General features: G+C 40.2%; 1 protein-coding gene across 2 annotated transcripts in view; it reads left to right on the forward strand.

Annotated features, from left to right (window-relative positions):
• The window catches only part of TMEM131L (transmembrane 131 like), a 161,306-nt gene that overhangs the window by 2,915 nt on the left and 140,083 nt on the right, over positions 1-18,308 (forward strand). Inside the window, exon 3 of one of the 2 annotated variants that reach the window (XM_037830856.1) lies at positions 4,722-4,765. The exons of the other annotated variant lie outside the window; for it this stretch is intronic. Coding sequence (XP_037686784.1) covers positions 4,722-4,765 — 44 coding nt within the window. The remainder of the gene's footprint in view (positions 1-4,721; positions 4,766-18,308) is intronic. 2 annotated transcript variants of the gene reach the window in all.

The following is an 18,308-nucleotide window of genomic DNA, read 5'->3' on the forward strand; positions in this document are numbered from 1 at the left end:
TAGCTATAATGAAAGTGAAACTGGTATTCAAAATAATTTTCTAAATATTTCTTCTCTCTATATATACCTTTTGGGGACTGTTTTGCCCTGCATATACCTGACATAAGCTGCAGAGGGTTCTGAGGAAAGTTATTTTTAAGAAATTCTTTTCAAAGTATTTTGAATTTTTTTTTTCAGAAAAAGTTCCTTCATGTGTGTCATGTAGAGTCTGTTGAAAAGGGAGTATTTTATAGGTGCTATTTAAATATGAGAGTTTTCTGGTTTAATTAGCCAGGAGGTTGGGCTCCTTTCATTCCGGAAGATGAATTTAGTACCTAAAGAGAGGATCAGAAGATGTGGCATTGAATAAATGGAAAAGAATACTGAAGTATTTGTCAGCACTAATTGTTTATACAGTTATTTGTTTTGGAAATATTTTCTGTTGAATTAGGTTTCTTTTCCCTTTCTTTTTTTAAATGGGTCTCTAAGTCATAGAGAACATCATTAGTAAAATCAGATAAAATAATTCATTGTTAAACACTGCTGGATCCTCAGCCAGGCTGCCTAGGTTTGAATCTTGGCTCCATCCTTTTTTGGTCTGTTATAATTCACCTCTTGGTCCTCAGTTTTCTCATCCACAGAGTGGGGGTAATAGTATCGCTAGTCTCAGAGAGTTTTGTGAGGTTTAAGTGCCTCCAATTTATTAAGTACCTAATAAACGTTACCTTCTATTTTGGCAGTACCTCAATTTGACCCCTAGACTTGACCACCCTAGAGCATGGAGCAGCTTTCCTGCTTTGAAGGGGCTTAATCAGAGTAGAGAGCTTAGTGTTATTAAGTGCTTTACAATTATATAATGTTTAGTATTCATGTATTTTTGTTATATACTCTTTTTTTTTTATGTTATATTCTGGTGTAGGAAAATAACTGTATTTCTCCACAAAATGATAATGAACTGATAATGAGAGGAAGGAATGAAACAACTTGTTGGTCGCTTTTTTCTTAGATTTATAGGCTTTTTCGTCTCTTCTGACTATACTTCAACTATATTTCAATACACGGAATCCAGAGTGGTGATGGTGTGGAAACCAAATAAGTGTTTGCATTGGCTTATTGTCAAGAAGTAATTTGTGTGTGCGTAAGATACTGTGTTGGGTACCTTCTTACCTCACTTTCAAGGTCAAAAGCTTCTGTGATTCCCTGTTATGTGCAGGGTGACCTTTTTTTGACCTGCTCTGGCCTTCAGGGCCTTCTGCAATCTTACCCTCTTCTACTGCTCTGGTTAGTCCTTGGGGAGGCTTGCTCCAGACTGACCCTTGGCCAAGCAGGCCCAAGGTCCGTTCATTCTGTTGAATGAAAGAACAGATGTTGCCCTGCTGTTTGTTCAGTGCCAGTCAGTCCTTCCTGGCTTCTAACTTGCAGTGGCATCATCATCATTTCTCCTCCTTTGAGTTTCTCATAGTATCTTGCCTCTGGATTTTTTCGTTTGTTTTGTGTGTGCATTATTTTCCCTAACTGTGATCCCCTTGAGAGGGTCTGGGCTTCTAAGGCTCGGTGGCCCCATTGGGGCTTCAATGTTCTGCATAGAGTAGGCATTCAGTAGTCTTCTTAGTGGATGAGGGGCAGTTGTCCAAGTATCCTGCCCAGTTTCCTCTCATGAGGTTATTTCTTAAGATGGCAGACAGAATGCATTAGTGGTCAGATCCCTTTTATTGTTAATAATCACGTTTTTGTATTAGTTCTAGCAGACAGGAGGGCTGTCTAGAATTTGTTCTTTTAATCCATTCAGATGTTGCCAAGAAGTCTTACATCTAGTTAGCAAATTTTGTACACAAGCATGCTGAGTAGGAGCAGCTCCCACCTGATAGAGAATTGTGTTGATTCAGGTCTGGGATAGGTAGGCTCCTGGCCTCATTTATTCATTTGTCAAATACCATGGACCTGGCCCAGTTAGGCCCTCTGCCTTACAGCGATGAATAAACTAGCCTCTGCCTTTAAAAATGGCATGTCTCCTTTATGTTCTTCCTCTTAAGCCTGAGAGTAGATAACGGAAATTGGTGGAAAATGAAACAGGAAATGGTACAATGAGCATCTGAGCTCCCTTTATCATCTCAGGTACTGTATTGTGTAATAGCATCTTGTTCCAGTCAGTGAATCATTGACTAGTATTTGGATATCTTTTTGTTACAGAGATTTATTTTTTGTGTAATCTGCTGTCAGCATCAAAGAATAATAACTAACATGGGTTGTGCACTACTGGCATCATTTTAAGTGCTTGAGGAATATTAACTCATGCTAATACACTAAAGTCTATGAAGTATTATTAACTGGTTTTACAGATGAGGCTTTTGAGGCACAGAGAGGTTAAATAACTTGTCCAAGGTAATAAGAAAGTAGTAATAGTGGGATTTGAAACCAAGAAGCAACTGGCTCCAGAGCCTATGCTTTTAGCCACTATGTTGTGTGAATTTTAGGACAGTCTGACCAGAGTAGTAGTTTTGTGGTGATGAAGTTCTATGTCTGAGACAAATAATTTCATGTTCTGTTTAGATTTAGAAAATGTTGCTTCATGAAGTTTTAAAAAATAGTCACAGCCTCTCACATTTAAGAAATAACTTAGTTGTATTTCGCTCCACACATATTTATTGAGCATCTGTTATGGGCCAAGCACTGCTTTCAGGTGCTGGGGATATGACGGTGAGAAAAACAGAAGATACCTGCCCTTGTAAAGCTTGCAATCTAATGGAGGCATATAGATAATAAAATAAACATTAATAATAAATTGTAATTTATTTGGTCTGTTATAAGATGATAAACACTATGTGGCAGAGTGGAGGAAGATTTCAGAGGTGGGATCATGGTGGGAGCTGCAGTTTTAACTTCAGTGGCGAAAGCAGGATTCTTTGAGAAGGCAGTGTTTGAGCCAACCCTTGAAAGTTACGTGAGAAAGTTAGAACAGCAGGTGCAAAGGCCCCGAGGCACTGCCAAGAGTGGGTGGAGGAATTTCAGGATTTGGTTCTCACCCTTTGAGAGGTTAGTGTTATTGGTGAGATAAGACTGGTAATACTCTGAGATAATGTATTCAAGTGGTGAAATGTAGGAAATGAAAGCAGAGGAGCAGTGTGTATCAGTTAAGGCTAGGGGAGGAAGGGGGCCTAAGAGATTACACTAGCAGACACGTGTGAGGGGCCTACCTAGACCAGAGGCTCATAGAGTTCGATGTTTTGAGTGGTAGAGTTCAGTGTTTTGTTGCTAACATTTTCCGTGGGATCCCAGAGCATCTGCTGAATGTGATTGTAGAGGTTGGGGATGGGTATGTCAAGCACTGTGTTGAACTGTGCTGAACAAACTCCAAGGAGTTTGGAGCCTATCTGACTAGTGGAGAGGGGTAAATGTGAAGGAAGATTGCTCTCACAGTGACAGTGACGTGCAGGATGGATCGAAGCAGAAGAGCCTTAAACCAGAGTGGAAAGCCCTGTTTGTTGTGATAATTAAGGCTGGGGTGCTGTTGGTAAAGGTTGGTTTGCTGGCAGGAGGGATGGAGAAGAATGGATAGCCCTGAGCTGCATTTCAGATGAGTGGGGTAGGTCTTTATGTTGGAGGTGAAGGGAGGAGAGCAGTGAGAGATGACCCTAAGGTTTGCCCCAGGTGGTGTTGACAGAAGTGGGTGGTGGTTTATTTAAAACAGAAGCCAGCTGGCTGGGACCCTTGACATTGATAAGTCTGCTGTTGGCTAAAATTGTTTCTGAAGAGCCCAGGGTCACAGTGCATGTATCCTGGCGGCTTTTGGAAGTAGAATTTTGGAGTACCTCCATGTGCTGGTCAGTGGGTTTGATGCTGTGCTGCACAAAACGCCATTGAGTGCTGGCTTTTGTGGAAAGATAGGCATTTATCAGGTATTGGCATGTGCTCATTGGGTGAGAAGTTGGGGCTGGAGATCGGGATTTGGGCCTCGTGGTGACCCCCAGAGGTTAACCTTGTGAGGGCATTAGTGTAGAGGAGGCTGAAGAGATCCTGCTGTGCTGGTGGCAGGTGGGAGGAGCAGGGCATCGAGGCAGGACAGGGGCAGTGATTGGGCAGAGCTGGGGGAACCGGAAGGGTCAGTATCCCTGAGCCAGTGGCGAGCTTCTGGAAGGACTAATATGCCATCTGATATGGAAGAGTGTGTCCATCAGGCAAATCACAAAATGCTGTGGCTGATTGGATCTGTGCTTTTGCTTCTGTTTCAAGTACCTCTTCTTTTTATCCTCACAGTACATTAAACATGGTTAGATTTGGGCCCAGTAAGCTTGGGAGAAAGTTTTGGAAAAGTTTTCAGGTGTGATATTCATGCCATTTATAAGATAATCAGTCCGTTTATATTGAGGGCAAGATATAACAGATGTTCACTTAGGAGATTCTGAGTTAAACAGAATACATTTTGAATTTTTAGGGGGGATTTTAGTTACTATTAAACAGTAAAAAAGGCTCTTGAAGAGAAGTGGTGTTAAACTTATTTTGAGGTTATGTGTAGGTTGTGGAAATGGGTGGAATATTTACTTATGGTGAACATCTAAGGGATCAGCTAGCAGTTTGTGACTTTTTACTGGTGTCATTACTACTGTCAGTCTTTCAGTTAATACTTCTTGAATGCCCACTTTGTGCATTTCAAGTTCATCACCCCTGTAAGATTCGAAGAACTGTTTGTTTTGGACATTTTGTGTTCCTTTGAAACAACTGTTAAAGTGTGTTCTTTTCGATAGGGTGATTCCGAAGAGGATGTGGAGGAGCATTCTCAAGAACAGAGGTAAGGAAAAAAAATGGGAGCAAATGCCTACCTGCTTGATGGCCCTGCCACTTTAGATGCTGCCTGAAGTCTTAGTATATGTCTTTGCTCATGTTTCTAATATTCTTGGTAATAGGCCCTTCTCTTTGGCATTTGTGGTAGCTGTACTCTAATAATTAATATTACTTTGGTTTTAAAATAAGGTTATACAGAAAACTTTTTGACCCTCCCCCTTCCAAATTCTTCTGTCCCATGACATGCTCATGCCCTCCCTCTCATTCATGAACATCTTCCGAGCGTCAGGCACTGTGCTGGGTGCTGGATGTAAAGCATTGAACAAGATCTGCATTGTGTGTGGTGGGAGAGTTGGACTTTCCCGTAAGCAGATAAAATCACAGTGCTTGTGATGAGAAGATCAAGAATCAGACTCCTAGAAGGTGACACTCCAGCTGAAGTCTGGAGGATGTGCCATTGGCGGCCGTGCAGCAAGCGGAGAAGACTGCTGTGGGCAGAGGGAAGGGCAGGTGCAAAGGCTCAGAGGCAGGACGTGCTGACAACAGTCCAGGGACTTGGAGATGGCCAGTGTGGTTTGTAGGATAGGGAGATGAGGTAGGAGAGGTAGGACCTCAGAGGCCGTTTTATTTTTAAGTGCGTTATGAGTTGTGAAAGGATTTTAAGCAGGGGACCAGCAAATCAAAAAATGTAAATTGCATTTTTAAGAGAATTCCTTGGTCGTGGGGGCATTCTTGGTTGGTTGTTGTCACACTGGGTTATGTGGTCCCGGGGAGGTGCATGAAGACTCTCTAAGTGGTATCTGGGCATGGTGCGTGCTTTCAGGGAATCAGCCCCCAGATCCCCAGTGTCCATATATCCTCTTTGCTTTGCCACGTCTCCTTTCGTAATCTCACTTCTCCACTTTACAAAAGGAAGGCGTCTCTCTCCCACATCCCTAATCTTACTATGTGCTTATCTTGGGCAAACAAAGGTATGGTTTGAAATACTGGTGTTGGTTAGGAGAAAGTGATTAACGCTGATTGATGACAGATTCTTTTGTAACTCTGGTAGTTTTCAGATCTTATTTTCATCAAAATTGAAGGATGACCCTATATATCTACTTGTTAAATCATACTTTGAAAGATATTACCTTTATATATATATATTTCATAATAAGGAAATAAGTGAAACTGTGGAACTATAATCTAACCTATAATATTCTTTGAAATTTGCTAACTTGGAAAGTTATCACTTATATGTATATATGTTATATTCTACAGTAAAAAAAGATAAAAAATAATTGAAAGATGACCCAATCAAATTGGCAGCTGATAGATCAACAGAAGTTATTTTTAATGGTAAATCATTGTGTAATTTTTTTTTTTTTTTTGGAGAAAACACTGAGGGATATTAGAGAATTTAGGGACAGTGCTATAACAAAACTTCTTCCATTCACATCTTAAGTGAACAAGTTTTTCCAGTGATGCTAACTCTTTCTCATTCTAGCAGTAAGTAATGTTCTTTCACAGATACATGAACCAGTTTTGGAGGGCGGGTTTATCTCCTGATGGTCACAGGAAATAAAAACAAATTCATGTATTTTAAAAAATGAATAATGGTAGATCTCATTGCTGTGGTATTTAGATTCCATTGGATATATTTAAAAGAATGATTGTGAGTTTTCTTTTAAAAAGTCAATATTTATAATGTGCTAGAAATGATATTCTTTGCCATCATTTAAACTCAAAGTGTAAAATTTTGAAGTGTGGGACAACTTAAACATTTGGGACAGGGTTTAAAATTTGTTAAAATCCTTTTTGGATCTATGGAAGCAAAAAAAAGGTGAGGAATCTTGGTGGTTTGGATTAGGGTGGTGACAGTGGTGATGGAGGGACATGGAAAATGTTGAGATATATTTTTTGGGTGGAACAGATGTATTACTGTTCGAATTAGTTGTGGAGTGTGAGGGAAAGAGGAACATTGTAGAGAATTTTTTTAGAATTTGGTTTGAGCGTCTGGGGAGTTGATGGTGGCTGTGATGGCAAGGGAGTTAATGGGAGGAAATCACTCTGGTTGTTTCCTAGGAATCTCAGACTTGACATGACACGTCCAAGTGGGCAGTTGAGTATGTGAGTGGAGCTCAGAGAGGCCTGGGCTGCAGATCCAGGTGTGGGTGGCCTGAGCCTGTAGATAGTCCCTGCCTGTGCCTTTCTACTTGATCTCTTCTTTTGCAGATGCATCACTCTCCATTCTTATTCATTAGACCCAGTTTTGTTTCACCAATTTTCTAAAATAAAGAGGTATTACAAGTGTTTTTATCCTTAATGGTCTTTTAACACAGGGCCAAGGTTTTCAGAATGGAAAGTGCGGGGTGAGGGGGAATTGTGAACAGTGGCTTTCACACTTACTGACAGCAACTCACACTAAGAAATAAATTTTACATCACACCTCTGTGTACTTACATGCAGGTATATATTTATGGATGTATGAATATGTGCCTCTCTATATTTATAAAAATTGAACTAAAGCTTCACAAAATAGTGCTTACCCTTACTACCTGTGATATACTCTATTTTCTCTTCCTTTTCATTTCATTGGAAACTACTGGTTGCTACCCTCTGGATTGATTTTTAAACTCCTTAATGGATCCTAGCTCACAGTTTGGTCAACACTGATGTATACGTTTTTTTCCTTTCTAATACCAAATATTCCAGTATTTTGCTGTTATTGTATCCCTAGATACTTTAATTTAACTTGACTTCCAAGCCTCTTTGTTTTGACTTTTTTTTTTTTTTTTGGTTGAGATTTGTTCCTTGTATCTAAAGACAAGATTATAACATGAATGGGATGCTGCTATTAGAAAACCTTTGTTTCCATTTTCTGAAAATGCAGGTTCTGGAGTTCTGTCAGAGAAAACTCTGTAAGTGTAATGCTCTGGGATTGTTAAATCAGCCAACTCAAGTACTTTCTTCTCCTGCACTGTTGAGAATTTTTTAAAATTAATTTTCAGTCTCCCAAAAATCCATATAATGTGTTGCTATTTTTTTACTTTAGAATAGTTTTAGATTTATAGAGAACTTGTAGAGATAGTGCAGAGTCCCATACACCCCTCATCCAGTTTCCTGTAGAGTGAACATCTCACATTACTGTGGTACATTTGTTACAACTAAGAAACCAACATTGGTACAGTACTGTGAACCGAGCTTCACACTTTATTTAGATCTCACTAGTTTTTCCCAAATGTCTTGTTTCTGCCCCAGGATCCCATCCGGGATACTACTTTACATTTGGTCTTCTTGTCTCCTTAGGTTCCTCTTGGCTGATACAATTTTTCGGCCTTTCCTTGTTTTTGGTGACTTTGACAGTCATAAGGAGTACTGGTCAGGCATTTTGTAAAATGTCCCTTAGTTTGGGTTTGTCTTGATGTTTTGCTCATGCTTAGATTGGAGTTATATGACTCCTTGGGGAGGAAGGTCACAGAGATGTAGTGCCATTTTCATAACATCCTATTAGGAGTATCTATGGCAACATCACTTGTGACTTTTGATGGTTGTCCTTGGTCTGGCTGAGGTCATGCCTGTCAGTGTTCTCCATTGTAAAGTTGCTCTTTTCCTCCCTCATTCCTTACCATACTCTTTAAGCAAGTCACTGAGTGCAACCCACACTCAGGATGTGGGGAGTTAACACTCCAGCACCTTGAGAGCGGAGTAGCTATGTAAATTATTTAGAATTTGTCTATTCTCTCTCATTTATTTATTCAATCATTTATTTATATCAGTATGAACTCATGGATATTTTATACTTTGGGTTATCATCTAGTATGCTAGGTTTGCCCTGCAATTTTAAAGTCATTTGTTCTTAATTGCATTTATGAAGTTGTTTGTATCTCTATACATTTTTCCAACCTTTTGGTGATTTTAATTTCAATTTCTACCTCATGATGCCAAGTCTTACTGATGTTAAGCTGGGCTTGAAGTCAATAGAGCAACACTTAAGTGTTGAAAATGAGTGCATTTTCTTGGCAAGAACCAATAAAGAGGAGTAGTTGTTAAGTTAGGATGTGAGAAATAAACTTGATCATAAAAACAGAATCTCAGTATGTTCCAGGAAAAGTGTAAGTGGTGCTGATCTCTCTCACTGGACAGAAAGCGACTGTGAAGAGGGTTCTGCGTTTTACCCTCAAGACTGCCCTAGGTAGGTCCAGCACCAGACCTCCATTAATTCTAGGATGGAGGGTTCTAGAGCAGCTTGCTTGTTATCTCAGGCACAGTTTGGGAAGGCTCTCAGGGTAATTGGCCTCATTCAAGTTATTGTTTATATTACCTTGACTTCATATTCTGCGGATGCTGTGTAATTGTATTTGGTTGAAAGCCAGAAAAGCAATATTTGAAAAACCTTCCTTCTCCCTCACCATATTTCTCCTGGGTGTTCTCAGATATCAGCAGTAAACTATTGCTTTGCTGAAAAAGAAAGATTGCTGTTGGGGGTTCAGTGGTGAGAGCAAATGCGAGCTGACTTTAGCTCTCACTAGAATTGAATACACTCTGGGAAGCTTGTGTGGCTTTCTGTGTGTATATCTCTAATCAGCCTTCCCCCCAGTCCCCCAGCCTGGTATATTTGTTAGAATAAGAAAAGTTTAATCAGTGGTGAAGTATGACTAGTACAGTTATTTCTTTTTAAAATGGTCATAAAAATCATAAATACTGACTGGCTAAGGAGAGTGTCTGTGAAAGCTTTTTTTTTTTTTAATGTACTTTTATCTGATTAGTAACAGCAGAAAAAGTCGTTCTCCTAAAACCATTTACAACAGATCCTAGGAGTAAGAACACGAAGAAAATCTCATTACCCTTTCAGTAACAACATACTGAAAGATACAATTGCTCACAATAAATGACTTAATCTTTAGGGAAACTACTTCTTGGCAGTGAAGGGGATCCTGGAGCCCTCACAGGGGATGGAGCCCCTTTTCCCTTTTCTTTATTCTCCTTCAGCACTTGAAGGCCGTGCTTTTAACAAAATCCCACAGTTCCTTACCTGTTGATATGACCTTACACTGCTTAACCTGAACACGGGCTCCGCAGGGGTCCATCTAGGCTCTCTTCTCTTCCCACTAGGTCATCTCCCTGGGTAAGCTCACCTGCTTTGTTGGGTTTTTAGCTATATAAGAAAGTTGGACGTGGATTGTGCTTTCTCCCCAGGAATCTTGTGTGGTGCCAGATGGTTCAGTTGTCTACAGAGACTGCCCTTTGACTAGCCTTCGGGTGTTCCCAAAGCTGGTGTGTCCTGAGCTTTGCTTCCGGCTCCCTGCCTGTCTCTCTCCACCTCCTCCAAACTGCTCTGCCTCTAGCATGGCCCCTCTTGGTGAACGGTAGCACCATGCATTCGTTTGCATAAGCCAGAAATCGGGATGCCGCCCTTGACTCCTTTCAGACCCTTGCATGCCCATGGATCTTCTTCCAGTGGTCTCTCTGCCTCTGTCTTATAGCCACCCTACCTCTTCTCCACAGTCCCACCAGAGAGTGATGTGTCTGAAACATACATCCTGTCCAGTCTTTCCTCTTAAAGGCAGCCCTGGTGGACTACGTTAGTTTCAGGATAAAGTGCAGACTCAGCTTGTCCTTTTGTGATGTAGGCCCTGCTCCCCTCTTCAGCTCTCCACCCCATGTGTTTCTCCCACTCTTCTTTTCCCTGAAAACCCCTCCCCTGGCTAACTCCCTTGGCCTGACTTCATGTAGCACCCTGGTCATTTACCCTAGCACAGGGCACTTAACCTCTGTGAAATTGCCTTTCTCAGAATACCCAAGGTCCTGCCCTGAGTCTCATTCATCTTTTGATTCCCCAGGAGTACCAGACCAAGCTCATATTTTTAAATGCCTTTTTAATTACTTGTTATGCATCACATTTCTTTCATATCGAAGCTCCCCAACCTTAGTTGTCATTGAAACCACAGTATTGGTGTTAGACGTTGTAGTTTTTAAGTCAGGTCAACATTAGCGAAAAATAAAAAAGCATTTTCATAAACGCTTTTTTAACAGTGCTGTCATTGTCTCTTTCTCTCAATATCTTGCATTTTGTTTGTCTTTTAAGAGAAAGGGTTATTGTTTTTAACCATGGGTGCCTGTGGTACTTTGTCCAGGGTTGTGCGGGCCCTGAGAAGTCTGCAGAGTGAGTACGTACAGTCATGGTCTTCGTGGCTGTAACAATGTAAAGGGAATTTTCTTTGACTGTAATAGATCTCATAATTTTGGTGTTTTCTTAACACAGTACAGGTGTTTAAACAGGGTTCTTGATATATATTAGAATTGTTTTCAAGCCACCAAGCGCATTTTAGCTTTTTTAGGTTGTGAAATGTTTCACAAAGCTTTTGACATTTATTTATATCTTTGCTTAACCCTCAATTGCAGTTGATTAGAAAAGTAGTATTAGTACAATAGGACCAGAATCCTAATTTTGGTTTTCATTGAAATTTTTACATGTCTTAGATAAATCTTTTTCCACACTCTGGAGAGATTAGGTTTTTACTAATTTCTCTCTTTATGTTGACAAAGATATTTGTCCCCTTCATAATTCAAGGTACATTTTGAAGGATTAATCTAGAATAAAAATAAGCAAATCACTTCATTAATGTCAGCATTTCTGAAACAAAAAAGTGGAATTGAAGTCTGGAGAGGTTGGATATTGTAGGTATATGTGGTAAAGCCAGCACCAGAACCTTGGCATTAGTTATTTTAGACTAGGAATGACTTTTGGGAGTAGTGGTTTTAACCCACCACTGAAACCTGACTGCACTGGTTCCCTTCCTTAAGCCACTCAGGGGCTTGACTGATTATTTATTGCTACATGTGACAATATTTAATGGTAAAATAATTTTATGGAACCCATTCAGTCAGATGTGCATTATGAGGAAAGAGCTAGGCAGATTCGATAACCCAGGAAGACTTGCCCATGGAAATTATAACATGGCTAAAAAGTACATAAAAGACTTGTGAGAAGTTGATTTCAGGCAAGAGTAAAGGAATGACTGTATGCAGGACAGAAAGTTGGGAGTTTGCTATTGGGACCCAACTTGTATCTTTAGAGATACTTATAGTCACAGATGAGCTGACAGCATAGATGATGGCATTTTCCTTGTTTTTTAGGCTTCTTTTGTGCTTTGAATTGTTATGGTCTTGCCATGGTGGGTTGATGAGGAAAAAAGGTACCTGCTCAGTATTGGTTAGTTCTGTAAAGCCACTCTAGATGTGTTGTGACACCATGCTTCCTATTGCTTAAAAAGGTGGCAGAGCTTAGGATTTCAAGGTTTAAAGGAGAAACGTAATTTCCCAAGGCAATATTCTCTGTCTAGGAAAACTAATATTAAGATAATGGGGTCTCCTGGGAGCTTGTTACTTAGTTTTAAATGAATTGTCATCAGATTATTAGTAGGTTGTTAGAGTCTGCCATATATAAGATAGGACTCTAGAGTAATATTGATTTCCCCCCATTAAATGTAATGAAAAAAATGTCACTTTACAAATAATTGCCATGGTGTTCTAGACAGTATTTCAAAGATGTTGTGGTCCTCAATAAATACGTTCTTGGAACCATTGTTTTAGAATTGCATTTGTAACCAGTTTATAAATGATACAAGAAAAACATCTTGTTTGCTTTGTTGTAGTCTTTCCCAAGATTTTCCTTTACAGTGGGATGTATTTTGAAGCTGTCGGCTATAAGTATGAACATTCTTTAAATTAAAAAAGAATATATATTGAGAATTTTCAGTCATTTAAAAATTACTCACTGATTGTTTCTTTTTTTCTTTCCAAAAATCTTCTAGTAAAATTTTTGCTCCAGGAAGATGGCTTCATTTATCTCATGGTATTGATTTCTCTAATACATGTGTACATACACCAGTTTGAGAAACATGGATTTAGTGCCATTGCCTGCTTCTGCCACCCCTACTCTCCAATTCCTTTTGTGTTTACCCTGGTTTATTCAAGTGTGTCATTCAGAAATCATGACTGAATGACATCTGGCTGTTGGGCTAAAATTAAACTTCAATAGGAAAAATGCTTTTCCACTTGTGAAATGTCTGAAGGAACCCACTGATGCATTTGAAGGTAGTTGCTAGAGAATAGCTCCAGTAAAAACAAAGACCTTGGAAATGGCCTCCCAAGATGACTACTGTGAAAATACACATGGTAAATAATTCACCATGCTGATGTCATGACTTGTACAGCATTGGTTTTTAGGGTTGTACTTTGTGGATATCGGTTCCTTTAGCTGCCACTTAAGTTTACAATAGGTGAAGTCGAGTTTGGATAACAGTGCAAAGTTCCAATTAATAGTTTTGGAAGATTTTATAGTGAAGTTTTTCTTCTGGGATCATGTTTAATCTTTATCTTTTAACCTCAGGCTATGTTAATCCAGTTAATCCATTTAAAATTGGATTTAAGTAGTTATCCTTTTATTGGACCTTATGGGTTACAAAGTACTTTCACATGTGTTATCCTTAAATAACCAGGTGGATATGTAGTTGTATTCCAGTTTTATAGATGAGGAAACACATTCTTAAAGGTAAAACAGATTGTTCAAGATTCAGAGCTCTGAAGTGACAGAACTGGCACATAATCCTCAGTGTCCACTCTCTAGATAACATGTACAGTGAAATATGTACAGGTTGGAAAACCATTTTTCCTGTTAGATGTACTGATAGCTCTCTGTAGAAGGAGACTAAGTCTAAGGTTGATGTATGGTAACAATTGAATTCTTTGGTAATTCTTAGCAAATCCCTGAAAAAAAATTGAGCATGGCCCTTAGAAGAAAAGAAATTTATGTTCTAGACTTTCCATAATACTTTACTGCATATTAGATAGACTCTTAATTTTAATTTTACATTATTTCTAAGTGTTGATCATTCACTGACATTCAGTTGCATAGCTTTTGAAAATCTGGAATATTGAAATCTGGAATTCTAAGATGACTTTGTGGAACACATGCCTTTGTAATTTGTGCTGCAAGCTTTTAGTCCTCAGACGTGCTCTCTTGTTGGCTTGTTTTGCTTTGCTAACAAGATATTGTCAGCTGCAGCTAGCAGAAAACCCTGACTCAACCAGCTCAAACAATAAAGAATGTGTTAGGTCACCTAATAAGAAGCCCAGAGGCAGGGTGGTTCCAGGGTAGGTTTATTCAGCAGGTGAGCGTCATCATCAGGGAGCCAGGTTCTGTCTACCTGTCTGTCCTGCTGTGCTCAGTGTGCTGCCCAGCTCCCCTCAAGGTTGCAGGAAGGCTGCTGGCCTCATAGCCTCCCACTTGAACATCCAGGGGCAGGTTAAAAGCACCTTCTTTGTGCCTCCTTCTCAGAAGTAACCCCCCCCCCCAACAGTCTTCCCCTTATATCTCACAGGTCAAAAATAGGTTTTGTTTTCATCTTGAACCAATCCTTGACCTTGGGAGTGTGGGACCACTGTGAGCGGCTTTGCCCAGCAGTGTTTACCCACATTACAAGGGGAGTTGTGGCCTCTGGAACACAGGGCTTTGCCTGTGTGGGAGAAGGGGAAATGGGCAGTGGGAAGACCAAGGGCAGTGTGTGCTACGCTGAGTTAGTCACTGGAGCTAAATGAGGAGTGAGAGGTGTAGGGCAGTGTTTCTCACAGTGCAGTCCCAGGACTAGCAGAGTCAGCATCACCTGGGAACTTGTTAGACAGGCAAGTTCCCAGACCCCACCCCAGAACTCCTGGATCTGAAGCTCTAGGGGAGGGGCCCAGCAGTCTGTTTTAACAAGCCCTCCTTGGGATTCTGATGCATGCTCAAGTCTGTGAACTGTTGGACATCTAAGGAATCACATTTCAAAATATACTTTGCATTGAAGATTGATTAATGGGAGGCAGAAACGGTCTTATAGGTAAAACCTTGGGGTGGAAGTTGGGAGATGAAAGTTGTTTTTTATCCTTGCTCACTGATGATACTGGCCCAGGATTTTAGCAAACCTAAAAAACATAAATATTCTCCTCATGTGGTATCAGATTTCAGCCAACTGATCCACTTTTTCTAATAGTCCTGTCATAGTTTATTCAAAGGGAGGTTCCAGGTTGAGTCTTGTGTCCAACTCTTGGGGTCCAAAGCACTTGAGCACATCTGGCAAACAGGTGGATTAGGCCATCACAGGTCAGTTTCCAAGGGAAAACTGAGGAATTTTCTCAGGCATCATTCATTCATTGTAAGGGAAGTGAGTCTGGCAGAAAACCTTGGCCCAGAAACAAAGCCTCAGTTATTGGATGGGAGTGGCCATTCATAGTACAGGGTGGTGTGTGTACTGACATCTGTCTGCTGGCCCAGCCCTCCTGTGTGCTACTAAAAATTCTGCAAGAAACTGAGGTGGATGGAAGGAGCACCGGCACTTCCCACACTGAGGGGACTTCCGTGGCCTGCTTCCGGGAGCTTTGGTACCTCTGGGGCCCAAGAACCTGAGTGGTAGGTGTTGTGCTGCAGATATTGTGGAAGGAGGAGCAGGGTGGGGCCCATAGGAGGCTCCTGGGAGGAGGAGAGGAAGAATAAAATTGAGGTGTGTCGTGATAATGGCCTGGGATGGTCAAACCTGTTGGGTTGGGGCTTCTCTGCTGCTTCTTGGTGGTGCAGGGGGAGCCTTTGCTGGCAGAGGTTGCTGGATGGAGGAGCAAGAGGAAGAAACCCGAGTTTAACTGTAGTGACCAGTGAGGCCCATTTGTGAACCTTGTGAGGGTCTCCTCCCCTTCTCTCCTAACTTTAGGGCTCCCAGGATGTAAATTTTATGTTATTAGGCTGGTGCTGTTAAGTGATAGGTTGTGAATGTTTCTTTCTTAGGGGTACACTTCTTAGAGGGTCTTCAAAGTTCTTTCTTAGAGCTCTCCTGCAGCTCTGGATTCCAGTGCCCCAGCAGCCACGATTTTCTTAATGGCACATTGAACTTTGACTTTTGGGCGAACAGATTTTATTTCTAAATTATTTCTGATTGTATCTGTAGGAGCATATCCAAGGGAATTCTTTATTTTGTTTACACAAGTTGTGAGCACTGAGACCAAGCGTTTTTTCCTTTTGTGATTTTTTTTTCCTTGTGGGAAATCAATGGGAAGATTTCTTTCAAGGATATTTAGGTATATCCTGGAGCTTAAATGAGCAAATAGACATAGCCAAGAAATCAAACCCCATTCCTTTGATTAGGATTCACATAAATACAGCTACTGAAACTGCTACCAGGTTGCATGTGCTGTGGTGTGGCTATGTGTGTAAATATCTTAAACTTGTTTTGTTACCAATTTAAACTTAGCCAATGCATGTGTGGGTTGATGCACATGTGAAAGCAAATCCCCATGGGTTAAGGCAGGAGAATCCTTTTCCTTCCTGGAATTTTGTGAAATCCTTGAGTCAAGATGAGTCTCTTTCTGCTTCAAATATTTTAACCCAAATTGTCCTCTTGTGAGGGAGTCTGCATGTTTTTAACTCGAGTTATCCAGGTATGTAATAGTGCTATCCATAAGGAATTCTGCTGTTATTGTGAATTTTAATACTACACCTATAAGTCTCCTTTCAGGTGGATAAATGTTGCACCCAAGTTGTTTGTTAGTTTGACTTTAATGTAACTTAATTAGCAGATTCATGTTTTGGGAAAATCTCACCTGTGTTCCTGAAATTGGTTAAGGTTGGTATAAATTGGCGGTAATTAGGCTCCTTCTCAGTGACTTCTCCACTCATTAGAGAGCATGAGGTGGAGAAAGCACTTGCTTTTTATTCCTTGATCTTTTACTCCATTTAACCTGGCTAGTAAATTCAAACTTCATTTCAATTTGAAGGTATGTTTAGATAGATGGGAAGTTTTATCACACTTAGGCCATAGCTAAGGGGGAGTAAGGTTGTCCCTAATTGCCTAGTGGAACCAACTTCTTCAAGTTTGGGTCTGTTCAGGGTCTATTGAGGTTAGCTTGCTCCTCAGTGAAGGCCAAAATTCTAGATCTAAAAATTGAGCTTAAAACCCAAACCAAACAAGCTCTCAGTTCAGAGCTTGTGTCTTGGATATTGTCCTTGTCAAGTTCAGAATATATTTGGGGTTTATGGAATAGGGCTTTTGGATGCACTGGTATCAAGTAACCTGGGCTCTTGCTGAGTTTAAGGCCCCTCTGTTGCACACAGAGTGGACATCATTTACATTTTCTTCTTATTCTGTATTTGAATTGCGGATGAAAGGGGAAACCAGAGAAAGAGAGAGATGTTCCAAGAGGACTGAACACCTGTAACACTCCAGTTACTAGAATAGGAAACTGGTAAAGAAAAGTAGAAGAGAAAAAACATCACCTAGAAAATGTGAATTATGAGTGTGGGTTTTTGTTTGTTTGTGTTTTTTTCTACGCACCTCCTCTTCCCTTTAGGGATTTTTGATCAGGTGGATAATGATTATAGGTATTTATCATACGAAACGAAATCGCCGGTCTTTTGTATTAGTGTTTTCTCAGTGATCCATGTCAGTTTTTTGTCCTTTTGTAATCATCCATGTCATCAGTAGAAATCAGTTTTTTTCATGTAAGTCTGTTGAGGGACAACTCTAAATATTTTGCCACATAGTAATTTTATTCCAATTTGTATGGTTTGTATATATATTTTTAACATTATTGAATCATAAAGGTCCTCTATATATACATTTAATATAGTTATTCTTTCGATTACTTTTTAATGGACCTTTTGTAGAGATTTAAAAAAAAAAAACTCTTAGCATCTGTATTAGTTAGGGTTCTCTATGGAAATAGAACCAACAAGAGATATCTAAATATAGATTTTATAAAAGTGTCTCACGCAACTTTGGGTGTGCATGAGTCCAAATTCCATAGGGCAGGCAGCAAACTGGCAACTCCAGTGAAGGTATTTGATGAACTCCTCAGGAAACTCTTCGCTGGGTAGCTGAAAAAGTGGTGAAGATCCTTTATCTGTCTCGCCTAAAAGTCTTCAACTGATTAGATTAAATCCGGCTGATTGTATTCTCTCATTGTGGAAGACATGCTGATGTAATCAGTCACAGCTGCAGCCGATTGATGATTTAATAAATCAGCCTTCTGGTTTATTAACCAGCCACAGATGTCCTTGCAGTAACAGTTAGGACAGTGCTTGCTTGACCAGACACCTGGGTACCATCACCTGACCAAGTTGACACATGAACCTAACCATTAGAGAATCCAAAAATTCTTTAGGCTGTTATATTTTGTTGTTAGTTTTCTAAACTTCTCACTTTTGGAGTCTTTTGTTTTTTGTTTTTTTTTGGTAAGAGATTTTAGAGGAATGTCAGTTTTGGCTATATTTGGCAGCTTTCAGCTTATGCTATTCCCACTAAAAACTAGAAATCTAATTAAGATGCCTTAGCATTCTTCTTATTGCAGTTAATAAATACTTAGCTGTTAAGGTATTCTTGGAAATTGAAGATCTATTAAGAGTTAAATCTTCGGTGGCCTTTGGGGAGTGGGCCTAGAAGGGGTTAGCAGACTTGAGCGTTTTGAGTTAAGCCGCTCCATTCCATGCAGGCTTGCCTGGATGAACTCGGAGCTGTGTCCTCCCAGGGTTGGGGGTGGGG

Source organism: Choloepus didactylus, chromosome 3 (genome assembly GCF_015220235.1).
Source record: "Choloepus didactylus isolate mChoDid1 chromosome 3, mChoDid1.pri, whole genome shotgun sequence".
NCBI classification, from domain to species: Eukaryota; Metazoa; Chordata; class Mammalia; order Pilosa; family Megalonychidae; genus Choloepus; species Choloepus didactylus.